The sequence below is a fragment of the Ptychodera flava genome, chromosome 18, assembly GCF_041260155.1.
Source record: "Ptychodera flava strain L36383 chromosome 18, AS_Pfla_20210202, whole genome shotgun sequence".
NCBI classification, from domain to species: domain Eukaryota; kingdom Metazoa; phylum Hemichordata; class Enteropneusta; family Ptychoderidae; genus Ptychodera; species Ptychodera flava.
The window spans coordinates 37,137,095-37,156,775 of NC_091945.1; the positions used below are offsets into that span (position 1 = coordinate 37,137,095).

General features: G+C 36.4%; 1 protein-coding gene across 1 annotated transcript; it reads right to left on the reverse strand.

Moving 5' to 3' along the window:
* Positions 1-397: 397 nt before the first annotated feature.
* LOC139117529 (G patch domain-containing protein 4-like) lies at positions 398-14,878 on the reverse strand. The gene is made up of 7 exons (XM_070680731.1): positions 14,717-14,878; positions 14,348-14,426; positions 7,137-7,209; positions 6,575-6,667; positions 6,103-6,210; positions 5,648-5,802; positions 398-959 (listed from the first exon to the last, which is right to left on the reverse strand). The coding sequence occupies exons 5-7, from the start codon at positions 6,124-6,126 to the stop codon at positions 749-751; spliced, it is 390 nt and encodes a 129-aa protein (XP_070536832.1). The 5' UTR covers positions 6,127-6,210; positions 6,575-6,667; positions 7,137-7,209; positions 14,348-14,426; positions 14,717-14,878; the 3' UTR covers positions 398-748.
* Between the last annotated feature and the right edge of the window lie 4,803 nt (positions 14,879-19,681).

Below are 19,681 nucleotides of genomic sequence, written 5' to 3' on the forward strand. Positions count from 1 at the left end.
AAAACACTAATAAGTGTATGTGTATGTGTTAGCATGATAAGAATTTGCCTATAATTTTTGCTTTGTTAATTTTTTCATAATAGCACAGGCAAATTACCTGTCAATTGACCATTAAACATTTCAGTGCAACAAAGCATTTGGCTTTGGTGTAGTCATTTTTAAATGCCGCCCCCCCCCCCCCCTTCCCGGCCCCAAATAGCATGATTCCTTGAATGAAGCATTTTAAGCAATGCAGATGATTCCTTCCAAAATAACTACCATTGGTAAAATCAAAAGTAACATACTTTAGTTGTATAATGTACCTGATTCATCATAAAACGTTGACTGTCATCTTCACTATTCAGTAAAAGTTTTATGGAGCTTCTGTTTCTACTTGCAAAGAGTAAGACACATCAAATGTATTTGAAGGATATTTATTTTATTTGTATTGGAAGTAAATACAAGTAATAATAAATACAAATGACAAATTACAAATTATTCAGGTCTTTTCTTCTTTTTCTTTTTCTTTTTGATGACATGATTCTCACCTTCACCAATGAAACCCTGTTGCATGTCTACGATTCCATTTTCACATAGCTTTGTTCTTTTTTGAACTTTAGTCACTTCCATTTCATCCATGTTATCATTATTCCTAACTTTACGCTTAACAGCAAAGTCAGCATCCTTGGAGACAGTCACAGTGTCTGTATTTTTGCATTTTTTCTTGCATTTACGTTTCGGTTCTCCATTGTTAGAAGTCCTATTCAATTCATTCTTTGTACTTTCTGGCCAACACTGACTTCCCCTTCTTTCTCTTTCCTTTTCTTCTTCTTTTTCTTCTTACAAGAATTAGTCTTATCCTTGTTTCAAGGTTGAATTTTTCTTCGTCTTGTTTCCTCTTGAAATTCATCAAAAGTTCTCTCTCCTGTTGTTCAATTCTCTGCAGTTTACCACTCAGTTTGTGTCCATGTCTGGCAGCTCTGAAATTGCAAAGAAACTGTTTCTCATAAACTGCTATATGTTGATATACATGTATGTGTTGCAAGTATACACCGAAAACAAAGCAAATCCAAGGTTTATGGCAAAGGAAAATCTCTCTATGTTTCAGATAGATATTAATTTGCATAGGTGGTATCTGTACAATTCCTATCAGATGACATCACTGTTATTGATACATCAATCAACAGTCTTTCCTACGTATATTTGTCACATGATCCTTGTAACGTCAATGGTGATAATGCAGTGTCACGAAATATTTCGATATGTCATTGCGGTACGAGGCCAATTCATGAAAGATGCATTACTTAGTTCCCTCTACAGAGACATCTAGCTTACTTGCCAAGCGTCAGATGTTGTGGTGTAGTACTGGATTTGATGGGGTTTAGGTCAATATCAAAGGTTATTGACCTTTTGAAATAGATTAAAATTAAAGGGAACAGGTTGTTTATCTAAGTTCCCTCTCATCTCATGATTTATGTAAAATAGTTTGATGATGGCATCAATGAAGCTAAAATGAAGTACTGGTGCATTTCACAAATGTACAAAGAAATTTAGAAAACATCTGAAGAAGGGATTCATTGTAAGTTGGTCACTGTACAATGATTCTACTCCTTGTCAAAGTACCCTGCTGCGTTATCATCAGGAAAACTACTTTTCATGAAGCAAATACCATAGTACTATTTCACTCCAGAGTGCCCTCTGACTCACAAACTCTTTGAGTGAATGTACAAATTTCTGACAAATTCTTTGTGTCAGCCCTATACTACTACGTGTAATATGTAAAATTTTCGTGCCTGAGAAAGAACTTTTGTCTGTGGTTTGTCAGTTTACTTTGAAGACCACACTGGTTCCATTATAGCAACAGAGACATAGGCGCACGACGAATTTTAAAATCACTTGTCTGTAATTGAATGGTGAAACTTACATTTTATTAACAACTGTGCGAACAGAAATCATGCGGACAGCTTTTGAGACATACTGTGAGCAGCGCCCAGAACACGGCTGTAGCCGCTCGGCTATCTTGTACACATTACTCTAAAGGTACGAAACTATTGGGAAAATATTTAAAAAATCCGTAAAATAAAAGGTTGTTGGCAACCCTGGGGATTCAAACTTCTCTGTGTTGTCGCATGCGTGGTACTAGATCGATCGACTGGGTTCTTGAAACACAAGACTGGTTCTTGAAACAAAAACTGCACCGGGCCATGTAATTGCTGGTAAGTCGCTAAATTTTACCTCCGGACAACTCCTGTGACACCGCCATTTTGAAGGCTCCCATATCAGTACGAATAACAAAGACGTATTGGTTTACAAGGAAGTATGCGCATGCGTCAACTTCAAGCTGCACACTTTGAAAATGGCGCTGGCATGGGACTTGTCCGTAAAAAAAATTGCGCTAATTATCAGCCGTAGATAGGGCCGATGTTGACTTTACAAGTTAGGAAGCCGATCGATCGATTTGTGTAAGTATTCCCTTGATTAAATTGAAGTTTGAATCTCGAGGATGGCCAATAACCGTTAATTTTGTCTAATTTAAAAATTATTTTCCAAATACTTTCGTACCTTTAGAGTAATGTGTACAAGACAGCTGAGCGGCCACAGCCGTGTTTTGGGCGCTGCTCACTGTATGTCTCAAAAGCTGCTTGCATGATTTCCGTTCGTACAGTTATCAATAAAATGCATGTTTCAACATTAAAATTGTAGACAAGTGATTTTAAAATTCGCCGTTTCTATAAAGTTAGTAACGTTAACAGTAGAGCTGAGCGGCCACAGCCGTGCACGGGGCACTGTTCACTGTATGTCTCATAGCTGCCCGCGCGATTTCCGTTTGCACAGATTTTAATAAAATGCATGTTTCAACATTAAAATTACAGACAAGTGATTTCAAAAGACGTCGTGCGCCTGTGAACAGAGACAGAAAATATGATACGTATTCAATGTTTTATCAGAAAGTGCCTCTTCTGAAACCATCACCTGGCAAACTTGTAATATCATATCATCATATCTCTGCTATCTCAATTAAGTTGAATCCTGGATCTGAACAAAAGATCTGACCTTGTCTCACCACCATGTGATCTTTCCTCAGTCATATCAACATATAACCATCATCTAAGTAATGATGAGATGGAAGGCTGAACATCAATGGAGGAAATTAAGCCAAGCTTGAGATCCACCGTTAAATATACCGCAATGAATGCAGAAATATCAGTCACTCTATCAGAAATGCCAAAAAAGCCTACTTCTCTGGAAACAAATAGAAGGCTTTACGTGAGTACACATCAACCAAAGATCTAACAGAACAGATCAGTCACTATTTCAGAAGCAAAATAACATCTATTCGTTCAAGTCTGGATAATTTACATCATACTCAAACAGATTTTAAGTTTCAGGAAGCGGATATCCCATCATCATTTTAACACTCCAGACTGTTAATAAGGAAGAAATTGGCAAAGTTATTTCAAAGTCATAATCGAAAACATGCTAACTTGATGCTATCCCTACAGTTCTTCTAAAGAAATGCCAAGGTGAACTTCTGACCATCATATCTAGGATCATCAACTTACCTCTCACAACTGGTACTGTTCCTGATTCACTCAAGAAAGCTGTTGTCACACCCATACTCAAGAAACCATCAGTTGACAAGAATGTGTTCAAGAATTACAGGCCTATCTCCAAACTACCCTTTCTATCAAAAGTCATCGAAAAGATAGAAGCTGATCAGTTAAAATTATATTTGACTGCCAACTCACTGCTAGAATCATTTAATCAGCAAAATATCACAGCACTGAAACAGCACTCACTACAGTCAATAACTATATTTATATGGCACACTGGATGCTGGCCAACGCATTCTCATGGTTCTCCTCAATATCCCCTCTGCTGTTGACACTATTGATCACGACATACTCATCACAAGGTTATCAAAGCTTGGTATTACCAACATCCCATTGCAATGGTTTTCATCATATCTAAAGAACAGACAACAGTCTATATCCATACATGGCTCCATATCAGAATCTCAACATCTGCAATTTGGAGTACCATAGGGTTCTGTGCTAGGTCCACCCTTGTTCTGCATTTACATCAACCACTCGCTCAGCTTATTTGACATCACAATGTCAACTTTCACAAGTATGCCAATGGCAATCAACTTCTATCTGTATTTCTCCAAATCTGACACCTTATCCACAGTAAATGAATGACACAAAATAAACTCCACATAATACCGAAGTTCTTGTAATATAATCTCAGTTCAACTGATCACTTTGTCCTATTAACCACATGAGAAATGGATCTTGTTCTGTTACAATTGTCAACTTTACACAGAATATTGGTGTGACATTTGGTGAAACTACACTTTATGTCAGCATATTAACATCTCTGTCAAGCAAGTCATATTTACCAATTGCTAACCAAGGAAGTCTGTCAGATGTTGGTATATGCCCTGATCAAATCAAAACTAGATTACTGTAATTCACTCCTGTGTACTTTATTGTCAGCTTTCATTCTTCCACTGCGGTGCCCAGATTCCAGAATTGTATCTCACACCCGGAAATCAAACCATATCACTCCGATTCTCAAGGAATTACACTGGTAACCAGAACACAACATAATCCAGTATGAAATCCTCCTCATCATAAAGCTCTGAACAACAACACTCCTGCCTACATATGGGACCTGATCCATCTCAAAGACTCACAGTGTTGCAGCTGGGAATTTAAAACCAGGTTCACCGCGTCCGTCCCACTACTCTTTATTTTTTGAGACATCTTGCAGATTTTGAGGCCAACATGCATCAGTTGTCAATCAAATTTTGTATTATTTTAACAAATTAGTTTCACAAAACAAATTCAAGCTAACAAGACAGCACCACTTTTCTTGAATTTCCGGCATGTAATTGTTGCAGTATGCTGTATCTGCCGCTAATAAGAGCTCAGTCGGACTACTGCAGCAAGTATTTATTTATTTCTAATCACAGCTCTGAAAGTATGTAAATATATAAGCCTCAAAATAATCATGCAAATCAAAGGTCATCGTCAGTAAAAGACATTACTGTCAGTCTATCAACTACGTCCAACACAGTCAACCCACGAGTCCGCTTGAGGTGACCCTTAGACCATTAGAATGAGGACTAACAGGCTCTGTCTTGGGGATATTGTCGCAAGGGCACGTCCTAGCTGCAACACTGGGACTCATCCAGATTTCTTTGATAAATAACAGACAAAATCTGCTTCAGATACACAGAGTAACAGCAAAACCTATGCCAATCGTGTTTCCTCGCACCCATCCCTACCACTTCATCTGAAACAATGTCCCATTAGAAGTGCGCCAGTCACCCACTCTTGATACTTTTAAGAACATCAAAACTTTTCTATTCAGTAGAGCACACTGAACACCTCTGACTCTGTAAAGCACCATTGAACACTACTAGGTTTTGGAGTTTGATGCTATAGAAATCAATTTCATTAATTGATGATTGATTCTGTAGACAGTAGTGAAAGTTTGCAGATTGTCAAATGTAAAAGAACTTTAACTTTGGGAAGAAGTCACCTCTGTAGAAACACAAAACCTTGCTCTGTACTGTTAGAAACCATAAAGATAGGGATAACACTAGCTGAACTGTTTCAGTTAATGTTACTACTTTCAAAAACTATATGAATTGTCCTACTTGTGAGCTGTAAGACCTCCACACGCTTTGAAAAGCTGTTCATCAGTTGGACCAGAAGACATGGAATCAGGATTTTCTTCATCATCTTCAGAGGAACTGTCATCACTGATGTCATTGTCAAGTCCTTGAAGACCTTCTGATGTTAATGTTGCAGACTGAAATATAAAAGATGGTGTCTTATGGCCAGGCATTGTTATGTGACAGTAGAAAATAGTAGAACATATTGTGTGATGAGCAGTACACTGGCATTTATCTGATTTATCAACCTAAAACAACACTGTTAGTGACTTTCCTTACAAAATCATTATAATACTTTGCTGGTTGCCACAGGTATATGTGCAAGTAAATATCCAAAGTGTATTTGATGGCCATTACCATGTAAAGGTCTACCTGTATTCAAAAATAATTTTTCAAATGGGATTCAGCCTTTTTACTGTCATATGTATGAAGTGTACCTTGATAAATCTACCATATAGCATTGGTTTACTGTCATATGTATTGATGGTCTTCTTTGTGCTGACAGAACTTCTTTTGTCTGAATTAACATTCACTTTGACACCATCCTACAAAGAAAGATTTACAAATTCTTAAAGATTCCCTACCATGAGGAGACAGTCTACAACTTTCAATGGATATTCTGATACAGGAACAATCAAAAGGGAAAGACTCCATAAAACTTGAAACGTGAGTGATATCATCATCTTTAACATGTGCATGTAATTGTTTATCAACACATATATTAAAGACCAGTCATATAGTCATGTTTGTATCAATAACTTTCAAATAACAGCTTTGCTGAATGGGTACAGCATCACCACATGAAATATAACTCAGCCTGATGTTTCCAGTCAATAATCTGTTCCTCAGCTATATAGCATTGCAAGGATAAAACCTTGATAAAAGAAACTACTCATTGCAAAGCCTTACCTCAGTATTTTCAACTTTGATGTTATTTGCAGCCTTATTGAATGCATGATCCCACCAATGAAATGTGAACTGTTCACCTGGATCAGTCCCAATCTACCAATCAAATAAGAGACGATATGTGCAATCACTACTATTCAAATTGTGAAAAATGAGAAGACAGATTTGAAGATTTGAATCACTTCTTATGGGGACGGGGTATAGCTGTAACATTTTTTTCACTTTTTTTTTTTTGTATATGTTAACTGGAAGTTCTTGTTCTTCTCCCAAAAGCATATTGACACCCCACTATGCAGCTTAATTGTCGAGACAGCATGTTATGTGTTATTGTTATTGTGTTTACATTTGAATATTAGTCCTGACTCAAAGTTACTTGTCAACAATGACAATGCAGTCTATACATGTTCAGGCATAGACAAGCTGAATGTATCTAAAAATGCTCTTGGGAGTAGAACAACAACTGTAGTTGATATTTAAAACAAAACAAACATAGTAAACAAATCAAAAGTTTCAGCTACCATCCCTAATAAAAAACAGCACAACAATTCATGTGAAATAAACTTACTCCAGCCTTATCTGTCTTTATCTTGACTTTAATTGCTCAGAAATTCCAGTTTCATTTTTGCCAAGACCAGCTCCTGGAAGTACAATGATGAATAATGTTACATGTATCCAGAGTACCTTTGCAGAATACTTCTGGAAATGGTGTTTTAGCTTTGGAGGTAGCACACAAACCTCCATGCTTTAACTGATGGAAAAACGTGTATCACTTCAGGTAGGTCCAGTTGTGTATGAACTTTGTGAATTAATAGCATTGGAAAAAGATATCTATTAAATCACCCAAACAGATTTATTTGCTTTCTTTTCAAAAAAGGAAAAATCTTTTGTCAATATAGTTTTGCAATAAGTATGTCAAGATGGTGAGATACAGAATATGTTACAAACCTATCTTGTATTTAATTTATTTAATATTTATCTATTTCGGACTTCATGCACGTCCATATATATTAGAGAATAGGAAAAAATACATAAATATACTGATCAAGTTCAAAAAAGGTAATATTGCTTTTGGAAATACATTTCATAAATATTGTCTCAGAGTAAGAAAATTGCCTTTATTCACCGTTTTCTCAAATCAGGTGTGACTACGGTATGGTATTGTTGATTATCCCCCTTAATAGCCAGAAGGCTAATAGCCAAGTTAGCTATATGAATAGCTTGCTGTTAGCTCTTCATGGCTATTCAAGCTATTCTCAATTTCTACAGGACATTTTCAGCCGCTATTAGCTTTTCTTAGGGAGCTATTAGCTGGCTACCAGCTAATCAGTGGTGACTTCTTGACTTCTGAGAAGAGCTGGCTATTGAGCTATTCAAGCTATTAGCCGTTTTTAGCCGCTATTAGCCATCTTTAGCCAGCTATTAAACTGAATGAATATTGTACAACCAAGAAGGCAGTATTGAGTTTTACGTGGGAATAGTTTTTATTCATTTAGGTAGAAGTTTCTACTAATTAACCACGTAACATAACATTTCTTCTGCATTGAGAACTTAAGAAATCACAAAGTGTACGTAGTGAAGATTTCGTTCACTTGTATGAAAAATGTTGTTGTAAAATGAAATAATCAGGAGAAACTTCCGATTTGTAGAACCAAGAAAATAATATAAATTGTAGAACCAAGAAAATGATATAAAGTCACACGGCTGGTTGAATGGAAGAGTAGTTATAGTCAATTAGTCTCTTATTCAAAAGGTGGGCCATGGGACATTCATTACATTTGAGGACATTCACACAGCTCAGAGGCTTGATTAAATACCCGTGACTGGTTTTGCATTGTCTTTTTGGACAAAAATTACAGATTCCATCCTCCACTGGTAATTGCTGAAATCTGCCTGCTTCTACTTTTAAAGGTAAAATACCAGTTCTGAATTGTGCAATAATTGAGCGTTTCAGTCTTGACAATGGTTGCAGTAAATAATTTTCCGTTTCATATTTTTTCTTAAAAACCAGATATGAACTGAAAATGCTCACGTGTTTCATACAGTTATGTGTAAATTTGAACCTTTGCCACATGTTTGCAACTTCATTGAAAGTATTATGATCAACATAATGAACAATAATCACCGCCGATTAATTCTCAAAGGTCATGAAGTATACAAATATGTAATTAGCTGAAATAAAAATATTAAAGTTCTTTGACTGCTTGTCATTGTATCACCATTTTATATAGCAAGTGTAATTACTGTTGGCCAAGTCCTTCAAGCCATATATGCCGAGCTGTGAAAGCTCATTAGATATGCAAATTGTAAATTAGCTGACATGAAAATGTGAAATGACTTTCGATATTGTTTTAACCAGGTATAATCATCAATGTTGTCATGTTTTGCCAACTTTGATCAAGTAAATCCCAGTATATATCCCTAATAAGCAAAGTTCATTAATATGTAAATTATAATTGACTTCAGTAAAAATGCTTAATGATTGTCAATAATGTTGTATCATGGTATCTGCAATATATGTAGCAAGTTTTGTCAACTTTGGTCAAGTCAATTCAGATATATATCTCTAATTAGGAAACTTCATTAAACATGCAAATTAGGAATTGGCTGAAGAGAAAATGCTTAATGACTTTCAATAATATTGTATTACAGTGTCTGAAATGTATAGCAAGTTACATCAATTTTGATCAAGTCAATTCTGATGAATATCCCTAAGTATGAAAATTCATTTAATATGCAAATTGGGAATTGGCTGAAGTAAAAATGTCTTTTGACTTTCAATAATGTTATATCACAGTATCTTTGATGTATATCGTATATAGCAAGTTTCAATGACTAAAATCAAGTTAAATTGTGTTGCTAAGTTATCCCATAGACCCTCGAGGGTCTATGGTTATCCCTATATACCAAAATCAGACCTCTAGCTCTATTGGCTGGCTCAGAATTAGATATGTGCATAATTAATGAGGTACAGGATGTGATGTCATAAGGTCTCCCATCATACCAAATATGAAGGGTGTAGCACTTGGGGTTACTTAGTTATGGCCATATATGTATATTTGAGGTCAAAGGTCATCAGGGTCACATGACATTTTGTCAAAAAATTGTATTGCTAAGTTATCCCTATATACCAAAATCAGACCTCTAGCTCTATTGGCTGGCTCAGAATTAGATATGCACATAATTAATGAGGTACAAGATGTGATGTCATAAGGTCTCCCATCATACCAAATATAAGGGTGTAGCACTTGTGGTTACTTAGTTATGGCCATATATGTATATTGAGGTCAAAGGTCATCAAGGTCACATGATATTTTGTCAAAAAATTTGTATTGCTAAGTTATCCCTATATACCAAAAATCAAACCTCTAGCTCTATTGGCTAGCTCAGAATTAGAAATGCACATAATAAATGAGTTGCAGGAAGATGCCAAGGTCAAAGGTCAAGTGGAATCCCCAAAATTGTGGAGAGCAATTTGGTCCCCTACTGGCCATTGTCCAATAGACGCTGGCTGTCTTGGACTTTAACATACGCCAGAATAAGCCATTGCCATAGCTTAGCTGCATAGGTATAGGGGAGGTCAAAGGTCATAGAAAAATCAGAAAAATAATACTTTAAAAATCTTCTTCTCAAAATTGACAAGACTGTGACTTTGATATTTGGCATGAAGGAGCAAGGCTAAAGGTCTAACCAGGGTTAGGTTGGTAGCGGGTCGAGTTGACTGGGGTCGAGTTGGTTAGGGGTCGAGATGTCCAGAAACCATGGTCATCATGCTTCCCATACACTACCATGTATCACAAAAATTAAAACTGTGATAACTTCATTAATATGCAAGCCACGCCCACCAAAACCTTTTCAGTTCTAGCCATTTGAATTCTGAAGATGTCTACCAAATTTGACGGAAATACGTTCAGCCGTTTTGAGATAATGGGGATACAGACACACGGACACACACACAGACAGACATGGCTAAACCATATGCTCACGTGTGTGAACACGTGAGCAAAAATTACAGATGTTCTTAACTTGGGTTTTCTACACACATTTGTACACCACTTTCTTTCAAAAATATCTTTTAACTTACAAGAGGCATAGTCCAAATTTAAAGTTTCAAGATTTAAAAACTTATTATGTAAATACATTAGCTATATCATTTGACTAATTCTTGATTCTATCTCTTAGATTGTAATCCCACAGAAAAACAACTTTTGTGATTCTGTCATTTTACATATTAACAACTCTGTTCCAAAACCTTAGGATATTCAGTTTATGTCTCACATTCGGTGGAGTCCACCCATATCACCATTTATAGCAAATTTTGGTGCAAATTTATGGACCCCAAGAAAGTATCTTATTGCCCTATTTTGTAAAGAATCACATTTCATATTATCAACATAACCCCATATCCCAGAACAGTAATCCGCAATTGGTGTAACACAAGAGTTAAATAAAGTGGTGAAAGTACCAAACCTAAAATCTCTGTATTTGTGTATTCTTGAGATTACAGCCCCTAATGCCCTACCAGCTGCATCACTTAGTGTACCCACTGTGACATCGAAATTTAAAAATTCATCCAGTACAACCCCAAGGTATTTGTATCTAGGAACAATATCTAATGTTTTCTCATTGTACTGAAAAACAAAATTTGTTCTATCAATATTTGGACCTCTAAAATGTACAATTTGTGTTTTGGCCTCATTAACGACCATACACCACTTTTGACACCAGTGGGCAAGTACTGTGATTGCAGTTTGAAGTTTATCTTCGGAGTCGGCTACAATCACTATATCGTCAGCGTATAAAAGGGCACTAATCATCCGATCACCACTAGATAATAATAATAGCATTATAAAAGTTACCATTATAATAATGCCATAGTGAAGTAGTTGATAAAACAGCATATCTCTGTTAACCCAGTCAAAAGCTTTTTTCATGTCTACAAATGCAGCAAACTATGACAGACCTTGAGCTTTTCTATTTCTAATTATGGTTGTCAGGAAAAATATATGATCTATACAAGCCCTTGATTTCCTGAAGCCATTTTGTTCATCAACTATTAAGTTTTCTGAATCAAGGAATATAACCAGTCTATTATTTAGGATACCTGAGAAAAGTTTACTGACAGTGGAAAGTAAGCTGACACCTGTAGTTTAAGGGGATCCGTGGATCATTATGCACATTTTTGGTATAGGTTTGATAATGGCTTTCCCCCATATACTCGGCATAATACCCAACCTAAAAATATATTGAAATATATAAACCTATGAATCGATGCTACAGCTCATTTTTAAACACATTATAAGAAAGGTTATCTAAACCAACTGCTTTCTTATTTTTTGCATTGTTAACTACAAGATAAACCTCTTCAATTGAAATATCATGATTCAAGAAAACATTGAAGTTTTCAAACTCCCTTTCTAATTGTATCTTACCACTCATAGCTTGCTTGAAAAAAGCATTGTCAAATGAATGAACCCCTTCTGGTATGAACCCCTTCTGGTATGTTGTAAAGGTCTTCAAAATCGGCTTTCCACCTATCTAAAACTGTATCAGTATCACAAACTATCTAAAACTGTATCAGTATCACAAACTATAGAACCGTCATTATCGTAAACTTCCATGGGGACGTCTTTATTTCTTTTAGGACCCAATTTATTCACATGGTTCCAAAACTCATGCGGCTTATCTGTATTCAAATTCTCAATGTCATCCATAAGTTATGGTAAGACCTTTTCAGCTGCCTATACCTTCGATCAAATACATGTCTCAAGTTAATAAAAGAGAGTCTAGCTTTTAATTTTTGTGATTTTGAGCCTTTACAACGAAGTTCAAATTCAAGCAGGAACCATCGATGACTCACCAAAAAACGGTCGAAAATACATGTTGTCACGGTCGGGCTCGTTAGCAGGAGTAGAAGATGAGTCTCAGATAGTCAGTGATACAGTAGGTATAATTTTATTTATTGCATGCTTTATCTATTTTATTATTTTGCGAGCTAAATCTACGATACCGGTCGGTCTCGTAGTAAGGGACTGGTCAGTTTCTTCAGCCTGGGGGAGGGGGCGGTGGATTCATGGGGCGGTCACCCTGTTTTTGACTTTGGTGATAGGGGGGTCACCATGTTTTTGAAATGCCCAATAGGGGGGGGGGGGGTCAGTGTGTTTTTGAATTTTGACACAGGCTCATCATTGCCTAAAATGCTAGTGTCAGCCACAAATTTCATCATTCAGTTGTATTTTTCGGCGCACCCTTCAGGCACGTAACTTTAATAATCAGTCATATTTTTCATCACGCCCAACTTTAACATATCAAGCATACATACATCAAGATATCTGTATGTTCAATATTTTTCAGCGTGCTCTTCAAGCTCATTACTTTAATATATTAGACATTTTTTAGCATGCCCTTCAGGTGCATGATTTTAATATACAAGGCATATATATCAGAGATATCAGGATATGTCATATTTTTCAGCGCGCCCTTCGGGCGCCATACTTTAATAAATCAGTGATATCTTGATGTTTGCTAAGTGAAAGTGTACCATTATGAAATCTGCATTTCATATGAAAAGGATGACAAATTCCTGATACTTTTCTGTTCTCTCTATGAGAATTCAGTATGAGAAAGCAACATGCACAATATATATTTGATACAATGACTTATTTTAGAGATAGAAAAATGACAAGATATCTTTCCTTCTCATTGATGCAATTATTTTCCTTTGTGTCACAGGTTTTCTGTAGAAAGATGCTTTTTTATGAACAAAATAACATTAAAAAGGGCAGTTTTTGTCATTATTAGCTGTGCTTTTTAATGATTTCAATGTTACAAGAAAAGGTCCTCTCAGACACTGTACACATCAGATTTGGCTAAAAAAGCTCTCTATGGCTCCTCAGGAGATTTATTGGATGGTTGGCAAGTCTTAACACCCATCAAAGTTTTTGATTCACCGCTTTTTCCTCTTTGATATTAATGATTGACATCCATTTCTGTACAACAGTTCAGGACATCTGGTTAAGCATAGAAAGTGGAAATACATTCACAGCTCATTCAAAATACAGCTCATTCAAAATATACTGTATTAAAACTTTAAGATTGACACTTTGAAATTCCTATCTTACAACTGACATGTCAATAATTTCATTAAAACATAGAATGACTATTTAAAATATAAATATATGTAAAATACAAAATATATATATATATATATATATAATTTATGTCCACCTTTTATTTTACCTATGTCGCGCGCGCGGGGGGGGGGGGGGGTCACCCTGTTTTTCGAAATTTGGAATTAGGGGGTCACCCTGTTTTCAAATTTGGAATAGGGGGTCAGCCACTTTTTGACGTCGGCAAAAATAATCCACCGCCCCCCCCCCCCCCCCACCCGGCCGAATAAACTGACCAGTCCCTAAACTGCCAACGAAGCCTATGCTTTGGCTCGCAGCGGGACTGTGGCGATGACCCCAATGACCCGAGCGCGTTCGATATACCCAGTAGTCGATTACACAAGTACCGCTGCGATATCACAGCTATGGTGAATCGAAGCCATGCAGCTACAAGTTGTGGTAGCCCTACGAGTATGGCGAGAGTGTCCAAGGCGGCGTAGCAAGCCGGACACACTCGCCATACTCGTAGGGCTACAGTTGTGGTATTCGATTTTAGTTTATTAGTATCGGTAATGCGAGAAAATCGTGGTGATAGACCTCCCGATTTTTGCAATGGTCTCACGGCATAATGTTAACTACGTTAACTTGCTAAAACGCCAAAAAAACTTACCCTTTTTCCAACCGTGTTTCGTGAGCTGTCGGCGAGCAAAGTCACTGGACGCCATGCTGGAAGCGCTGGTAGCTGTCACCTGACGACATGATAGAGGTCAAAGGTCGACAAGACTTGAGGTCGCGTAGCTCAGTTGCAGCGGGCGTTCTTTAGGCCTTCAACTACATTTCGGCATACTCGATTCCACATGAGGATACAATATTAGATTAATGATTTCAGTCATGTCTAAACTTCACCGATTTTTCGTATATGGTACACTGAAAAGAGGACAACCCAACCATTACCTAGTTACCGGATCTCAGTATGGGTCGGCAGAGTTTGTAAGCGAAGGCACAACCACAGACAAATGGCCATTAATCATATACACACCGTACAATATTCCGTTTATGTTGGATAAACCGGGGACTGGCAACGTGAGTGAAAACTTTCGTTTCCTTCATTTGATGAGTCAGACTTCAGACGTTTATGTATGAGTTGTTTGGTAGACTGGCATTGGGAGAGGGACAGTGAAGAAGATGTTTTAAAAAGTTGTATACTTACTCAGTTAGGGACGATTCAGAATTTACTTCCAGGGGGGGGGGTTGGAGGATTTTCAGGGGGGCCACCCATTTTTCCCAAGAAAATTTAGGGGGGGCCAGAAAAAAATACCACAATCTTTTAGGGGGGGCCAAGGAAAAAAAACATCAATTCAATATTTGCCCAGAATTTCTGATCTCTACAAAAGAGCACCGTAGACGCTACCTGGGTGACAGATAAACTCAACATGTTTAGTTAAACTCCTTTAGCTGCCAAATTCGGTAATATTCACAGTGGTTTGTTTTATGCATCTACTGCAGTATTTTGTTCTCCTCCCTGAAGCGTTATGAATGTCCAGTATTTAGCATGTCAATACAAACCATACAGTGAACAGTCAGGGTTGTTTTTGTTTAAAAGAGATCTCAGATCAAGTCCAGACTAGAATTTATTTATCAACAATAACAATGGTCATTTATGTTCACACTGGTATGTTGCTAAATACAGTATTGGGTGTTCTATGTAGTGATAGAATAACAAACAAATGCTGATACACAGAGATGAACATTGAACAAATGCTAAAAATTACAGCAAATGTCTTTTTAAGGTTGGGTTTACCTTGTAGCTTGTAAAGCAGTTGAAAGTTGCATGATAAAGAAGTGTTAATTTATGCAAATGTATGTAAATCACCTGATTTCTTGGCTTCTTTTGCCTCCCAATTTCAAAATTTCCAACGAATTTAACTCCACTCCGGCTGGGTCAAATTTTCTGAAATTTCACATTATGTTTTTTAAATGCTATATAACACAACAACTATCAATTGGTTTTGTTTGGCAATAAAGCTCTTACATTTTTAATGAGGCATTTTGAATAAGAGGCATTTTAATTTTGCTGATCATGATTTTAATCAATTATTAGAGTGTCAGTCTTTAAACCCCTACAATTTTAAAATGAAGATGGATAATGCCAAGTAAAATATTTGTTTTTTTCTACATGAATACTATCCTTTCAAGTGAAATATTACATTTCAGAAAATACTGTCTAGTTTTCGACTTAAATTAATTTTTATCATTAATACAAAAATTGAGGTTTTTTACCCCAAATATACACCCACTTCATCCTTTGAGTAAACTACTGCTACTGCTACTCTTCTTTTCTGCTCCTTTTTTCTATGCATTGTTTATTTCTCATCAATTTTACCCTTTCTAAATTTTTTAAATGTTCTACATAACTTTTTACAGTGCTTACATCTATGGCCGTCTCATCTTCAAGGTGCTTTTCAACGAATAGGTTTTAATGTTGAAAATAAAAATATTATGTATTACATTCAAAAATATATGGTGAAAAATTTACAAAAGGGTTGATTTTCCAATAATCCTGTATGTGCATCCAGAAGATCATGTGGCACTGCACCAATGCTATGGTGTCGGATTGTTGAAATATTGTGTACACAAGAAATTTGCTGTAGTCCAAGAAGTGATCTCAGTGTGTATGCAATTCAAGGCTAGGAGAAATGTGGATAGGCTTACACATTGTGTATTGATGCTAATACTTTTGTGTCCCATTCATTCTGATATGTATAATCAAAGATTTCACAGTGGCGGCTGGCAGAAAAGGCAAAAAAACAAATTAACATGTATTGTTTCACGTCATCTGAAAACATGCGCATCATGACTATTCTAAAATTAAAGTTTGTTAAAAAAATTTGAAATATGAATGCTCTGTCAATTTTGAAAAATACTGCTGACAAAATGTGAATTTTGACTTACACAGGGTTATCTGCATTTTAATATGAACATTGGATTGTTAATGGAATGAGCAGAATAACATGTGAATTCATGTTTTGGATAAGGTGTTTTGTTCAAGAAATGTTCTAAAATATTCCTCAGCATTGTTGCTTTCAGTGGCAGCAACTTAGTTTTATGACAACCAAATTAGAAAAAAAGAGAAAATTAAAAACAAGTTGGCTTTCACCAATTTTAATTCCTAATGTTTAAAACTTTCACCGTGAGTCTGCAAATATTCAGCATCATCAATGAAAATGTATGCTGAACGTGTGCATGTACATGTACATCTCACTTTCCAGAAATATCTGGATATCTGCAAATGAGATGTACCATTAAACTTCAAGATATATATCACTTTGCCAATTATCTGCTCCTCTGATTTTCTGTTCACCATTTCTAACTGACATCTTTGCTTGTCTTTGTGTGCATCATATGTATCAGTGAGACATAACGAAAAAAGTATTCATATTTAGTAATTAACTTTTCTTCAGAAATTTACAACCAGATATGTTTATTGTTACCCTTTCCAAAAGTGTGCCACTTGCAGTCCCTGCAAATCATTCTTTTATAGTCACATAACGCTGAAATGATTTGTTATATCATCGATTAATGTCCACAAGGCCCTACAGTTCCTGCAACTTGTTAGACTAGATATGTCTATAATGTACCGTATAAGCATGCATGTATATATTAGGGGGGGCCATGGAAAAAACAGGAAAGATGAGGGGGGGCCATAGATTTTTTCTATAATTTACTAGGGGGGGCCATGGAAAAAAATCACCGAGAAAATAGAAAATCCTCCACCCTCCCCCTGGAAGTAAATTCTGAATCATCCCTTACTACATGGAGCTAGAAACTGATCCGTTTCCAGCTCCATGGTTAGGCTGCGTTCACAAAAAATGGTTGGGGAGGGGGGGCTGGAGGAATTCAGGGGGATTCGAAAATTTTGAAGGTAGTAGGGGGGGACTTGAAAATTTTGTTCTACCCGTAGGGGGGGGGAACTTGAAAATTTTTGGTTCCCTTTTGTGTTTTACATTTTCCAATTAGAAGTTTTTGCAGGTAATTCAATGAAAAATGGATACCATGTTGTAACATTTGTAATAATATAACAAAATCTAGAACCATTCAGTCACATTTCATGACTTTTATCTTGAAAAAATCTAAACGTGTGATTTGTCGTAAAAAAAACAAACTTGAGCCTAGTAATTACAGCTAGGGCAGAAGCTGCAACTGTTAATGATATCTGCAATATTTCAATGCAATACAACAATTACTGTTTCTTGCTATCTCCCTACAGCATGCTCAAACACACAATATTTAGTTTGTCGACAAAGCCTGTATATGTAAATATAAATATGTATTTGGTGATAATTTGAGTCCAGACTAAGTCAGTCAGTTGTCAGTGATACAAATGCATGGTACACATACATAGGTTGTGATAGCGAGCTGAATACTGGATAATTCAACATGGTGTAGGGAGTAGAACAAGAACGCAGTCTTAAAACTGAACAAAAATATTGCCAAAATTATCAAAGTTAATACAGCTACTGCCTATGGGTAGTGTCAGTATAATTAATGCTCTGCTTCTGCAGTGTCACTGTCACTCAGGCATACCTGAACAGTAACAGAGATAACTCTGACTCTGATGTACATGGTAGTTGAAGAAGAGTTTGGGTCAAATGACGCTCATGACACTGAAACATACTTGTACATAAGACCAGGCCAGAGAGCAACACATGGAAGAACACATAGAAATTTTTCAATTCTGGCATAGGAGAATAATCAAATATTAAAGAAAAAAGATGGGGTCATAATGCTTGATTTTCTAAATTTTTCCATTCTTGTCATAAAATGATACAGAAGTAAAACTTTGAACAGTAAAGACTAAAAGAAAAAATATGTGACCAAATGGAATTATTTATTTTTTAACCAAATTTGCAATTGTTACACCCAAAATTTCAGAGATGAAAACATTTATTTGATGGAATATTTTAACGTTCTAGTATTGTCAATTTTGAGTAGCATCTAATCCATATATGTCTTGTAGTTTTGAAACAAATTTTTGGTTGGTCACTGTGCAATATGGCAATCAGCCAGAATTCACAATTTGCCTACTCTCTTATGATTGTCATTCTGTGTGCTCTTCAGCAGGAGCAATTGACCTGGCCAGAGTTAGATTAACTCAAGTTGGCTTTTAGACAAATAAATCTAAAAAAAATCACTGATGCATTTGAAGAACTTGCCTTTGGAATATGACTATGCAAAGTGCTAATACAGGTAGTGTTGAATACCTGTGAGCAGAACGGCACAATACATGTTTATTTTTTCTGTGCTCACATCCTTTACAAATATGCAGGCCTGTGAAAGTTCGGGGAGACTTGAAAATTTTGACCATATAGAAAGGGGGGCATTTGAAAATTTTTTAGGGTACTTAGGGGGGAATCTGAAAAAAATAAGATTTCAATCGAGATTCCTCCAGCCCCCCCCCCCCCCCCCATCGTTATTTGTGAATGCAGCCTTACTATCAGGACACAATCCCATGAAGGGACTTTTGAAGACGGACAAGTGTGGTTGGGACATTAGTAGTTAGGTAGGACAAACTAATATTGTGTAAACTTGGCAAAATCAAAGTGCAAAATATGAAAGCAGGAATCCTGGGATATTTTCAGCTGTTGTTGAACACGATGTATCACTTAAAAACTATGTACTATTTTTGACCAATCAGAGTGCTCAATTCAGGGTGTTTTATTTACTCGTAAAGCCTTGGTCACCAAATTCCAGAAACGAATGACAGCGCCGTAGTAAAGTACTGTCCAATCAAAGTGAACATGTCATATTCTGTAGACATCTGGTACCTTTTAATATTCAAAATTGGTAACACAGCGGAAACCAGCTGCGACACAAAATCTGCTGTGCCCTAGGGCATTTATTTAATGTGCCCTAGGGCATTTATAGGATGTTCCATTACATTGGAAGGCTATTTCACAAATAAAAGTTTTAATTCATATCCTAAACATGTTACATTGACAAAGGG

What these genes read in the sequence shown, in the direction of transcription:
- LOC139117529 (XM_070680731.1), bottom strand. Translation starts at nt 6,126, where the DNA reads ATGCTATATGGTAGATTTATCAAG. An exon ending in TATATGGTAGATTTATCAAG is followed by an intron (nt 5,803 to 6,102) that starts GTACACTTCATA and finishes TTTATATTTCAG; the next exon opens with TCTGCAACATTAACATCAGA. An exon ending in GGAGGTCTTACAGCTCACAA is followed by an intron (nt 960 to 5,647) that starts GTAGGACAATTC and finishes TTGCAATTTCAG; the next exon opens with AGCTGCCAGACATGGACACA.